Raw genomic sequence first — 13,187 nt, forward strand, 5'->3', positions numbered from 1 at the left:
GTTTGTGACAACTCTGTTCTTCTTAAGTCTGAGCATCTGTTAAAACGATGCCTCAGCAGGAAAACACAGTAGGAGAATGTCTGCTCAGGGCATGTGAGCGGCTGACTGGCCTCTCAGATGTCCTCTAGAAAGCCCTGATGTCCCCAGGTCCCCTTTGCTCATTGGCCCTGCCTGCACTTTGTGCAGACAGAGGAAATGAAACAGAGCCCAGCAGAGGGCATCTGCCCTCTCTTGAGTGTTCCTACCCATGGTCACTGCACTAGGGAGAAGATGTCAGCCAGTTGTGCAGCTACGGCTGTCATTGTTCTCTCTCTGAGCACATATTTAGGCCAGAAGGCCCTTTAGGATTGGAGCAGTGTCCACTGTGTCTGTGAGCTCCCTGCAGGCCAGCAGACTAAGAAACTTATTTTATGTCCCATATCAGCAGGTGGAGGACTTCAGCAGTCAGGCTCCCAGCCATAACACTATACTGCTACCTGACAAGTTCTATTAATACTTTCATCTGCTAGGAGTTTTTCCAGGTAGAAAAATGGCCCATTCGTGGCATGACTGTAAAATGTGCACAAGGCGGTCATTTTTGGAATAGAAGGAGGCAAGGGACTTCTGATAGAGTAAGAGGCGCTGGCCCAACTTTAGAGCTAGGGGCAATGTGGGTTGAAATGGTCCCCCATTCCCTCCTCTCTAAGCTTGCCCTTTTCTCCTTGGCATTCTGCTCTGAGGGGAACTTTCCAAGTGCTGTGCCCTGTGGGCACATTTTGTGTGCTCCTGGCCCATGACTATGAAAGAATCTTGAAGTTGATGGCAGGGAACTGAGGTTTATGGAGAACACTGACTCTCTGTGTTACCATCATTTGTGGAGATCTTCCACTTTTATTAAAAATGCAGTCTATTGCCAAAGAATTTTAATCCCCAGTATTGGCAGGCCTATCAGACCTACTGCTCAGCTCCCTCTCCCATCTCCCACAGAATTTTTCCCAGTTTTTTACTTTCTTCAGGCTGCTTCTACCTCAGAGGGTGATTCTGTGTCCTATTGACAGAGAAGTTGAAGCTATCAATACGAATTCCCTCAACTTTTCTCCCGTGGTAATCATTAGTACTAGCTGCCAAATAGTGCCAGGATTATGCTTCCTGGTCCTTCTTGTGAAGGGGTAGGAGGCATGACTAACTCTTCACTATGAGTGGCGAGCAGAAACAATGTGTTTCACATGCAGGTGAAAGCACGCAATTGCTGGAGTGCAATTTCCCAAAGCCGAGTGACCCTCTGGCACGCAGGAAACATTTAAGAGGGTGGTTCTTCTATCAGCCGGGATTCCTGAGGGAATTCAGTTCCAAATGGAAATAAGATGAGAGATAAATAAACTTACTTTTGTTAAAAGCCACTATGACTTTAGTTTTGTTTGTCAACATAATGTAACAGCCTATCTTGGCTAATATCCTGTCCCTTTCACACAAAAAACTTGCTCCATCTTCACCCACCCTGTTTCCTTTCCAGCTTTTTCAGAGGAAGAGCTGTCTCTCCATCTATCCTAATCTTTACAACCACTCCTGATTAAGGTCCTCCAATGGCTCCCCATTGTTCTTTAGAAAAATAATAAAAAGATTAAAATCCTTAGGGAGATCTACAAGGCTCACATGGTCTGTCTCCTGCCTGCATCCTTACAGACTCAGTCACACCCAGTCCTCCCAAGGCCCAGCTTGGCCCGTTCACCCTCTTTCAGTTCCTCTTATACACCATGTCTCTTCTCACCACAGGGCCTTTGAACATGCTTTGAACATGTCCTTTCTACCACAAATGCCCTCCCCACCTCAGAGGGAATCTCTGAAATTCCAGGGTTTTGTTCACTTTCCTCATTTTTTAGCTTTAAGAGCAAACATGAACTTTTCAGTGAGTGAATGACTAAAAATCGTAGGGGAATTTTCTAAAAAATACAACAGTGTGAAGGAAAAGGGAACTATGTAAGTGAGGGAGAGCGAGTGGGTCCTCCCCACCCTCTGCACTTTGTTCCCTTCCCATGGTCCTGTCCCAGGTCTTTATTGTACTTGAGACTAGCTTTCTGAGCCAGGAATAACCCGGGGAGCCTGGCAGAGCCAGGAAAAGGCACCTCAACATTTCAGGGTCTGGAAGGCTCAGGAGGAGTGGAGCTGGCTCTTGAGGAGGGTAGAGATCTCCTCAGTTGGAAGGAAAGATGGCTGGCACCAAGAGCAGAGGCCCTCAAACAAAGCTGCATCCCAAGATGCTAGAACCGCGGTCACCTGCAAGTCTGAAAGAGGTCACAGGTGTGAACGCTATTTTGCTCAGCTGGTGAAGTACTTAAGAGACTTCCCCCACCCCACTGCAAAGGCTACCGCTATTACAGTCGTGAGACACCTGTCCCATTTCACTCAGTAGACTGGTAACTCTTTGAAGGTAAGACTGTGTTTTATTCTGCTTGGGTCCTTGGAAGGCCGAGCTCAGTGTCTGTAGACCTTATAGGGGTGGTGGTTAAGACAATTTGTCAGATGGAACTAATCACCCTTGTTGGTGATACAGCCATGCCTGCTTGATAATATATATGCTTTCTGCCATGAAGTAATATATTTTGGAAAATAATATTCACATATTTTTCTTTTTTTCCCCCAGTAGCAGGCCTTTGCTTAGTAGTGTCCAAAAGATGCTCCATCTCCTTTATAGGTAGAGTTAAGGTTTCTCTCATGCAAAACCGGACTCTCTGGGTCTCTTTGCTCTACTCTCCTAGAGGACTGATACGCACAAAGTTCTCTTGCAGTGAATAGGAGATCCCACCTGATCCTCATTAAGGCAGAGTGGTGTCAGGAAGGAGGAGGGAATGGTATAGGGGAAAGAAGGGAAAAGGTCATCCCTGTAAGCCCAGAGACGAGAAAGCAATCTAGAGGAGAGAGGGAGGGATGACAGTGTGTCTTCTGTTAGACAAATTGAGTAGAGTGCCAACAACTCTGTCTGGGTCTCTGTTCCCCATCAGTAAGCACTGACCACATGGCAGACACTGGGGTCCCTTCATAACTGCAGCCTGAGTCCAGCTGGGCCTAAACTGGGATTCAGAGGCTGGTTGGGTTGGTTCCCAATTGTTGGGGCTGGAAGTTTCCTCAGCATGTGTTTAGAGTTGATATGCAGTAGAAGGAAAACGCCTTTAAGAAGGATAGTTAGGCATGATTCCCGGAGGACAGAGACAGAGTTAGAGAAGATTGCAAGGTGTTTGGCTCTGCAGGGGAAGGCCAAGGCCAGTTTATGTAGAGAGGCTGCAAGCTGATGCTGGAGGGGTGGTTTTCTTTAGCTGCAGAGCATAAGCAGTGTCCTTCTGAGCTTAGGAGTGACTCAGTATGGGGAAGGGTCGTATCCCTGAGTTTTCATGAGGCAAGCTTGGCTTCTTCAGGGACTGTGGCCTAGAGGGGCTGGGATGCACTGAGGTGGGTAAGATAAATGTCCTAAAGTAATGTAGGCATTGACTGTGAGCTATGTGTGTGTTAATACTGCCTCATTTATACCCATCGGCTACTGAAGCCTGGAGATATTTGAGGCACAAATGGTTTATCTCATTTAATTCTCATTATAACCTATGATATAGGCATTATTATTCCAACTTTCCTGATGAGGAAAGTGAGACAGAGGCAAGGCTGAGTAATTTGCTCAAGTGACCCCATTAATAAGTGTTTCGACCTGGGACTGACTTCAATAGGCACTTCTCAGCTACATCTCCAATTCTGCTTCCCAGAAACCATGCTTGACATTTTGAAGACACACCCACTTGGGTTACTGGGGAGGCTGAGTGCCCTCTTAAGGCAGAAGTCATGGGGGAAAAAACATGTCCTTACAACACTTTTGGTATTTTGGAAGGAATTTTAGGCTTTATGAATGATGTCCTTTCCCAGGGAGACATTTCTAGCATTCTCTGGGGAGATAACAAACGACCACTAGGGAATTAGAAGAACTCTAGAGTCCCAAGAAGGGGAGTCATCACTGAATGACAGCAATGATGCTTCCTTTTGGAGCTGCAGAGAACTTTATAGTTTCTAGAGCATTTCCTTTCCTATCAGTTCATTTGGAAGTTCACACACACACATACACACACACAATATCTGTGAAGCAAAAGCTCATATGTCCATTTTGCAAATGGGGAATGAAACTCAGAGAGCTTCAATGACTTGCCCAAGACCACAGGGTTAAGAGAATCAGGCTAGAAACCTTGTCAACAGAAACTCAGTTCAGGATTCCTTCCCTTTAACAGCTACTCCGTGGAACCATGGTGGCTGACTTATCTTCATCTAATGGAGGCTGGTGCTGTGACTCAGCCAGCCAGAGGTCCAGACATTAGGGTGATGCCTGAAGATAATCAAACATTCATACGAGAGACACGATCCAGAGTGCAGTACCAGCCACAGAACAGCACCACCTTCATTCAAATCCTGGCATTTCAGACATAGAGGCTGATTATAGATTAGTTTTGCAAAGACTGATACATGAAAAACTAGTTTCAACATGAGAAGAAGCCTGTGGTCATGTAATACACATTGTATCCTTCATCTATTGGAGTAGTGATTCTTTTTTTTTTTTTAAAATAGAGACAGGGTCTTGCTATGTCCCCTAGGCTGGTCTCAAACTCTTGGCATCAAGCAATACTCCTGTCTCAGCTTCCCATAGTGTTGGCATTACAGGCATAAGCCACTGCGTGATGCATATTGAAGGCTGTGTAATATCTTTAAGAAAAACAGAAAACAAAAAACAAAACCTGTTTGACTGTTTAACTAAAGGTTTCCAAATTTATCTGAACACAAAATCTTTTTTTTTAAGGTAATACCTATTAGCAGCCCATGGAACTGATAAGAACAACTTGTTTTCTTAAGTCGCTGAATTAATGGGTTGATTTTATGCCATGTGGGCAGAATCTTGGAAATGTTTTATGATTTTATATTCAAGCCTGAAGCCTCAAGAGATGTCTGTCTGTCTATCTATCTATCTATCTATCTATCTATCTATCTATCTATCTATCTTTCTATCTAAGTTGTAAAGGGCAGTGCATTTATAAGTAGGTCTTGCTGCTGGTTATTTCATAACTTGAATCCTCAGGGATAGATTGTGCTCATGCAAGTATGCTAAAATTCATAAATTAAAAATGGAAGCCCACTGTAATATTAATAAGACTTTTAAATATTGGTTAGTTTCCTGTTAATTCATGAAGAATAAATGTCAAGGAGAGCTATGAGTCTGTCTGCTGTTGCATGATGGCATACAAGGTTTGAGAAAATGTATCCCTTGAAGGTCTTAGAAATGAGCAGGGTTGACATTTTATGCAGGTCATTTATCATCTTCCTACCTATGGATTACAGCAGACACTTGACATTCATGATTATTTCCTGAGACCTTATGACTTCCTTTATTGGCAAATACCACTGGAGCCAATCATTTCCCTCATGAAACATTTTAATTCTGACCCAAACTATCATGTTCATGGAGGGCTTCATTTCTTCCTTCTCATTCATCCTAGGGCCATTTTGAACTTGGTAATTGACAAAAGAGGACATATTGTTATGAGGTGGGGGCCAGACTTCTGGACTAACTGAGTAACTCCTCCATGTCAGTTTTGCTAGGAGATTTGAATTTATGTTTCAGAAAAATGGTGAATGCCCACATGCCATGGACTGTTGAAGTTGTGCATAATTAGCTCAAACTGAATATAAATCTGCAAATGCCAAGCATCTTCTTTTGTCTGGTTTTTAGACATCTTCCATCTTCACCATGAGCTGGGAGGCAGGAGGATAATCTGGCTTCAGGAAGGAGGAAAATGTTTGTAGTTCTGGGAACTCCAGCTCATTTTTACCACTGCCTGACAGCCTCCACAGCAGGGTTTGTTTGAACCCCAAGGGCAAGGATATCTCAGCAGCTTCAGGGAGTGACCGTGTACTTTGGTGAAAAGCCCCAGCGAGCCCTTGGTTTAAGATAAAAGGTGAGTTTTCCTGAGCTGAGTAAATAGGATTGTACTGTGCTTGAAACTGCAGCCCGATTCTCCCAACTTCCAACAACACTGTGCTTTCTAATATTAATCTCTAAGGCCACCTTTCCCATGGGCCATCAATTTCATCTTTGAGCTCAGAGTCTTAGGCAAAAGTTTTTTTTCTTAAAATTTGTGATTATTACAATATCAAAGTAAAAGGGCAGGAAGATTTTATCAAACTTGGAAGTTCTCCCTGGATGAATTTCACAGATATATATATGGTTGTTGAAGGCACAAATTAAGACACACACAAATTAAGATAATCAGGAAGCAGAAGGAATGCCCAGAGGCCAGTCTGGGGGCTTTAAAAATACCATTCAGTTTTGATCAGGTGAAAAAGCTGGAAACATTAAAACCCCTCAAAGACCAATCAGCTCCTTTGCTTATGTGGGAAGCACATTGATATTTAAACATTTGGATCTCTGGAATGCTCTAATTTTCATCAGGATGAGTAATGTCATCTAATAAAAGAGCAGATTCTAAAGAATCCAGAGTAGATCCAAAGTGGGAATATAATTTACTTTTGCTCCTTATAATCTTAATCTGAGTAGCCACTATGGGTCTGAGGGCTACTGGTGACCACAGCCATTAAAGACACTTGGATGTCTATTGAGGAGGTGGCATGAGTTTACTTTTGGGAAAGTCTACTTGAGCTTCCTTAGGGCTTTCATATGCCTTTGGAGTGCAATTCTTCTAAGCTTCCCAGGGCTGTTGATCCCATAAGCTCTTTACATTAATACATTTTCTACACTACTAGTCCTCAGGCACACAGAGGAAGCTCAATAAATGCTTTTGAAAGATCTGAGTTCCATGTTTCTCGTGAAGAATTGGGAACTGGGTTGCTAACTGATAGGAGCCCTCGTGGTGACATTGTCCCTGCCAATGGGTTGAGGCTGAAGATCTCTTCTGCTGTCCAGGCTCAAGGCCTGCTCAGGGACTGACTCATGCTTCTGCTCTCTCTCCTGGTGGGCTGGGAGCTGAGGTGGGAAGGGATGGTGGAGGGGATCCTAACAGCCCTGTGAAGCTGACATGTAGCTCCCTGTCTAAAGAGAATCTGGGTGTCATCATGGTCACCCTGTGGGAACATAAAACAGACGTGAGCAAAAAGCAAGGCCAGCAGCCCTGAGAAGAGAGTGAGATGGCAAGACCGGGAGAGATGGGGGAGCTTACCTTCTTGACTTCATATTTAATGGCGAGTTTGATCCGGCTCAGACTTGGACGGTGGTGGTCGGACCAGACTTGGAAGTTCACATCACCGTTTAAAATTGCTTCCACCTCTTCTGTGTCTCGGCACAGGTCCAGCACGCCCACTACAAAATCCTTGCATTGCATAGATAACTTCCTGTAATCGTTCTAACAGAATAAAGAGAAATCAGCGGTATGTCACACGGAGCCCCGCAGATTGGCTTGCCCAGCATAGCAGTGTCAATCAGCAACTGCTCACCACATGTGAGCTTATGGAGCACATTGGATGCACTTATGGAACGCAGCAGGATGTGCTGGGTGCAGAAGGCGGGGCAATTTCTCTTGACACGTGACCTGAAGGACATTTTCTCTAAGTCAGCATGTGCAAAGTTGTGGTCCATGGGCCACCTGCATCACAGTCACCTTAGGTGCGTGCTAAAGTTGCAGATTCCCAGGTCCCACTCTAGACTTAGTCAGAATACCTGGTGGTGGGGCCAAGAAATCTGTTTTTTAACTTTGCTCTCTAATGATGTGGATGCCTGCCACAGCCCATCCTGGGCTCTTTCAAAATGGCAGTTTTCTATGCCCAATTCTGAGTCAGTTCTGAGGGAGGAATAATAAGGACATGAACTTTTAAGGCTGATGTAAATAACACTTCGCTCGTTTACCACCAATCTATATTGGTGACTGCTGCACACAGGAATTTTACTGGAAAGATGGATAATATGCTAAAATTGGAAAAAAAAATTGCACAGGTGTGCTTTTTTGTGTGCCAGAAAATCGGCTTGTAAATTATACATTTAAAAATCAAATGTAATTTAACTTTAACAGGATCTTTTCTTACTAGAAATCCTTTTGTATGGCAAATCATGGCTCCTTAAATCACCTGCCTGTTGAATAAACATTTTTAGCCCTTGACCTTGTTGTTGTTGTTTCATCTTTTTAATGAGCTGCTTCCAGATTTCTGTCTTCCTTTCCCTAGGTATAGCTGTCTGAATGTCTTTGAGAGGCTAACTTCGTTTCCTAGTGACATGTCAACTTCTCTTTCCCGTAAACAAACTGCTTACATTCTAGATAATGATCCAAAATGTTGGACAAAGAGTGTTTGATGTTACCTCATACCCCTCCTCCCCAAAAATATTTTCCCTCAGAGGCCTCCTTGCTGGTTTCTTAGTTGAAAAGAGTCTATTCAGAAAGTACACAAGAGCCAAATGTCACTTTCAATGTTAATCAATGTCAACAACCCTCAGACTGCTAGATAGTAGTTGGTAAACAGGACTGTGGTTGTGCTTTTCCAGAACATGGATTCCTCAGCCAATAGTTGGAAGCCTGGCAAACTGCAGAAGCTCAGCCATTTTTCTGAATCAACTTGTCTCCTTCCAGGGTTGCTGTATCAAAATGTCACTTTGCATTAGAGAAAGAGGTAAGTAAGTGCTTGTTTGCTGGGAAAAGGGAAAAGATCAAGAAAATATTTTCAGATGAGAGTAGCTATCCTTCGTTTTCACATATAATTTAGGTATAAGAAGGGAGTTTCAGAAATTCTGGGTGGAAAAATGACCTCTCAGCTCAGGCATGTAAGAAACTTTTGAGGTTCTAGGTTTTGGTACCTAGCACAGAGCTGGTCTGAAGTGTTAGGATTGGAAGAGCCATGCTCTACATTTCTCCAACCCTAACACTCACCCATCTGCCATTCACTCATTCATTCATCGCTGAGAACCTACTATGTAGCGGACAATGGAAAATCAGTAGTGAACAAGGCAAGTCTTTGAGTAGTGTGAGGGAAGAGGAGGCTTGAGTTCTACCCTCAGATTTGCACAAGAGCAAGGCTAAGTGAAACTTGCTCAGATCTTTTCCTGGCTAATATATTCTGCATAGCACTGATAAGCCAGAGGTAGGAGGCTCAAGGTACACTGGGCTCAGCAACATGGACAAGGTGAATCACCTCACCACATGGACCCATTCAACTCTGGCATCTCCTCTGTGGCAACTCAGGTTCCTTAACTTTCCAACCCCCACCTCGTAACTTTATTACCCCTTTTCTGAGAACAAAGAATCTCTGAATGTTAACGCCTGTTACCAGTAAAACAGACACTGCCCTGTTGGCTAGAACATACCTCATTTCTTGAGGGAAACTCCTGCCTAGAGCTGAAGTCATGGGTGGGTATAGGAGAGAAAGTGAAAAGGACTTGATCCAGCTCTTGTCCCAGGCTCCACATGCTAGGAGCTAGTCAGGCTGTATTGCCCAGAGCTTCCTTACATATCTGGGTTCAGTGCAGTTCAGAACAGAAGGTGACACTTCATTAGAGACTGTCACTTCCCTGGGCTCTTTCAGCCAGCCTGTCATCAATAGGAGAGGCAACAGAGCAGCCAAAGCAGGTAATTTGCATTTTGCCTTCTGCATTAGACACTTGGGCTGGAAGGCAATAAGCCTTCTGCTGTCTGCAGTTGGCTAGAGGGGATAGAGAGATCCCAGGCCTGCCAGGAAGAAGGAGATGACATGTACATGAATGGAAGCAGAGAGGGCCATTGATGAACATCTCTTGGGAATTGTGATGATTATAATTTATTGAGCCAAACCTGAGCTCATTAGCCTTCCAAGACACACTCCTCACTGTAATTGGAAGGAGATGACATACACCCTCAAGACTTCATAGGTGCCCTTTACATTTTTTAAAAATATTCCTGAACACTGAGGTCTGCCAGACCTAATGGGTGACAGGTGCTCTACCTTCATTATCTCATTCAGTCCTTATAAAAACCCCACAATGGAAGGCTGATCACCATTTCCAATTTCCAGATGAGGAAAGTGAGACCAGAGAGATAAAATAACAGGCAGATCTATGTTCTTCCTTATATTAGCCACTGATCTCTAGGTCCTTCTCTCACCTTCCTTGGATATTTAGCCTGTCTCACATCAGTCTCCCAACATGACTGCATTGTTATTCTTGATGGTTTCACTATCCTGGAAGATGACCCTCACATTCCCTGCCCTTTCATTTCCTTGACAGCCCATTTTCTGATGACCTTATTCCCAACTCAAACTCAGCCATTGACTCTCTTAGTTATTCCAATAACTGCAGATCCTTCCCTACCCCAACTTCAACTGTCCTTTCTCTAACCACCACCTCCTATATGTCCAGCTCACTCCCTCTGGGACCCCAATTCCAGCAATCCTTTGATTCCACCTTCCCTACAGCCACTGACTGTACCTCCTTTTCACTGTTTTTTTTTTTTTTTTTTTTTTTTATCCACTTTATGTCACTGTCTCTCTCCTTGCAGAGCTGATATTTCATGGTCAATGAAATGGTCTCTTGTCCTTCTTTTATTCCAATGTCCCCACTGGATAAAAGCCTGACCTTGGTTGAGTCTAATGCTCTACCAGTGTGTTCTTGCCTCTGCACAGTGAATGTGGCTGAGAACACACAGCTGATCATTGTGCTGTCAATTCACTACCTCCAGCCTCAAGTCATCTTTAGTGCTCTTGGGCAGTTTACTCTCCTACTCTCCTAAATAGTCATTTCATATATTCTTCTTTCCTCAGTCCTCTAATATCTCCTTCTCCTCCTCTCAGATGAGGACCTTGTTTCCTATTTTATCAAGAAATAGAAGTCATCAGAAGAAAAGTCCCACATGTTCACACCTACATGCGTCTCTGCTCCTGCACTCTGTTCCCTCCTCTGGCTGTGAATGAACTGCCTCTGCTCCTCTCCAAGACCACCTCCTCTGCTTATGTGCTGGATATCAACCTCTTTTGGCTACTCAAGGATGTGGCAATCTTCCTTTCTCTCTCCTGAATTCACAATTTCTCCCTTTCCCTACTTGCTCATCATACAAACATGCTGTTATTTCTCTTGTTTTAAAAAGAAATTTCTCTTGACCCCACTTCTCCCTTCAATGACTACTCCCTTCTGTCTAATTTTATAGCAAATCTCTTTAATAGGGTTGTCTACATTCATGTTTCCATTTTGCCCTCCTCGTACCCTTTCTTGTCCCCTTCAGTAAGGCTTTCCCCTCCACTGACTACTGTGACTGTTCTTGTCAAGGTCATAAATTACGTTCATGTTGCTAAATTCAATGGTTGGTTCCCAGTCCTCTTTTTACATGACCTACCAAGTGCTTTAACATGGCTGATCACTTCCTTCTCCTTGATACATATTCCTCACTTGGCTTCCAGAATAACATACTCTTATGTCTTTATCTTTTTTATGAATGACTACTTTTTGCATTCTTTGTTAATTCATTTTCATCTCCCTTACAATTTAATTTTTGGAATTCCCCAAACTGTGTCCAGCCATTGGAATTCTTCTTTTATCCATTTACACTGATTGCCTTATTGATTTTATCTAGTGTTATGAATTTCAATACCACCCATACACTGGAGAGTCCGAAATGTGTATCTTTCACCCACCTTTCTTCTCTGTATCCAATTACCAACTTTATATCTCCACTTGGATGTCTAATAGGCATTTTGAACTTCATAAAACTAACTCTGGATCTAGTCTCCTACCTTATTTAGTATTCCCTATTCTTTCAGTTGTCCTAGACAAACAAAAAAAAATCTTGAATTTATCCTTGATTGCTACCTTCCTTTCATAACCCACATAAAATTTGGTAGCAAATCCTGCAAGTTCTACTTGCCAAATATATCCATACCCTGACTTCTTTTCACCAATTTTACTATTTCTACCTTGGTCCAAACCATCATAATCTATTGCTTGGACTAACCCTAGAAACTCCCAACTGGTCTCTCCAACTCTGTCCTTGTCCCATGTAGTTGATTCTCAATACACCAGGCAGAGGAATACTTAGAAAAAGTAGTCAGATCCTGGGACTTCTCTGTACACTCACTCCAAAGGCTCCCTATCCAAAGTAAAAGTGGGGTCATCAGTCACTGATCTCTGGGTCACTCTCTCACCTTTCTTGGAGATTTTAGTTCCTGTCCCACATCATTCTCCCATCATTACTGCTGTTGTTATTCTTAGTGGTTTCAAAATCCTGGAAGATGACCCACTACCTACACTATCCTCCAGCCTCCCCATTTTCTCCCTGATTTTATTTCCCGGGGGTCTCCCCCGGACTCTGTCTACTCCAGCCACTCTGGTGTCCCTGCTATTCTTCAAACACACTTGGTGTGGACCAGACCTTTACACTGGCTATTCCCCTTGCTTGGACTCCTCTTTCCCCAGACACCTACATGAACAACTCTTTTTTTTTTTTTTTTTTTTACCATATAGATATATGGTTTTTATTTTTTTATTTTATTGTATTTTTTTCTTTCTTTTATTTTTATTATACTTTAGGGTTTGAGGGTACATATGCACAATGTGCAGGTTTGTTACGTATGTATCCATGTGCCATGTTGATTTCCTGCACCCATGAACTCGTCATTTAGCATTAGGTGTATCTCCTAATGCTGTCCCTCCCCCCTCCACCCACCCCACAACAGTCCCTGGAGTGTGATGTTCCCCTTCCTGTGTCCATGAGTTCTCATTGTTCAATTCCCACCTATGAGTGAGAACATGTGGTGTTTGGTTTTTTGTCCTTGCGATAGTTTACTGAGAATGATGTTTTCCAGTTTCATCGATGTCCCTACAAAGGACATGAACTCATCATTTTTTATGGCTGCATAGTATTCCATGGTGTATATGTGCCACATTTTCTTAATCCAGTCTATTGTTGTTGGACATTTGCCTTGGTTCCAACTCTTTGCTATTGTGAATAGTGCCGCAATAAACATACGTGTGCATGTGTCTTTATAGCAGCATGATTTATAGTCCTTTGGGTATATACCCAGTAATGGGATGGCTGGGTCAAATGGTATTTCTAGTTCTAGATCCCTGAGGAATCGCCACACTGACTCCCACAATGGTTGAACTAGTTTACAGTCCCACCAACAGTGTAAAAGTGTTCCTGTTTCTCCACATCCTCTCCAGCACCTGTTGTTTCCTGATTTTTTAATGATGGCCATTCTAACTGGTGTGAGATGGTATCTCACTG

At 43.3% G+C, this 13,187-nt stretch overlaps 1 protein-coding gene across 4 annotated transcripts in view; it reads right to left on the bottom strand.

Moving 5' to 3' along the window:
• Positions 1 to 13,187, bottom strand: part of TRPC7 (transient receptor potential cation channel subfamily C member 7) — a 152,716-nt gene that overhangs the window by 90,128 nt on the left and 49,401 nt on the right. For 2 of the 4 annotated variants that reach the window (XM_032155973.1, XM_032155972.1), the window contains exon 3: positions 7,176 to 7,358. The exons of the other annotated variants lie outside the window; for them this stretch is intronic. In XM_032155973.1, coding sequence (XP_032011864.1) covers positions 7,176 to 7,358 — 183 coding nt within the window. The remainder of the gene's footprint in view (positions 1 to 7,175; positions 7,359 to 13,187) is intronic. 4 annotated transcript variants of the gene reach the window in all.

This window comes from Hylobates moloch, unplaced genomic scaffold, assembly GCF_009828535.3.
Source record: "Hylobates moloch isolate HMO894 unplaced genomic scaffold, HMol_V3 SCAFFOLD_6, whole genome shotgun sequence".
In the NCBI taxonomy this organism is placed as follows: Eukaryota; Metazoa; Chordata; class Mammalia; order Primates; family Hylobatidae; genus Hylobates; species Hylobates moloch.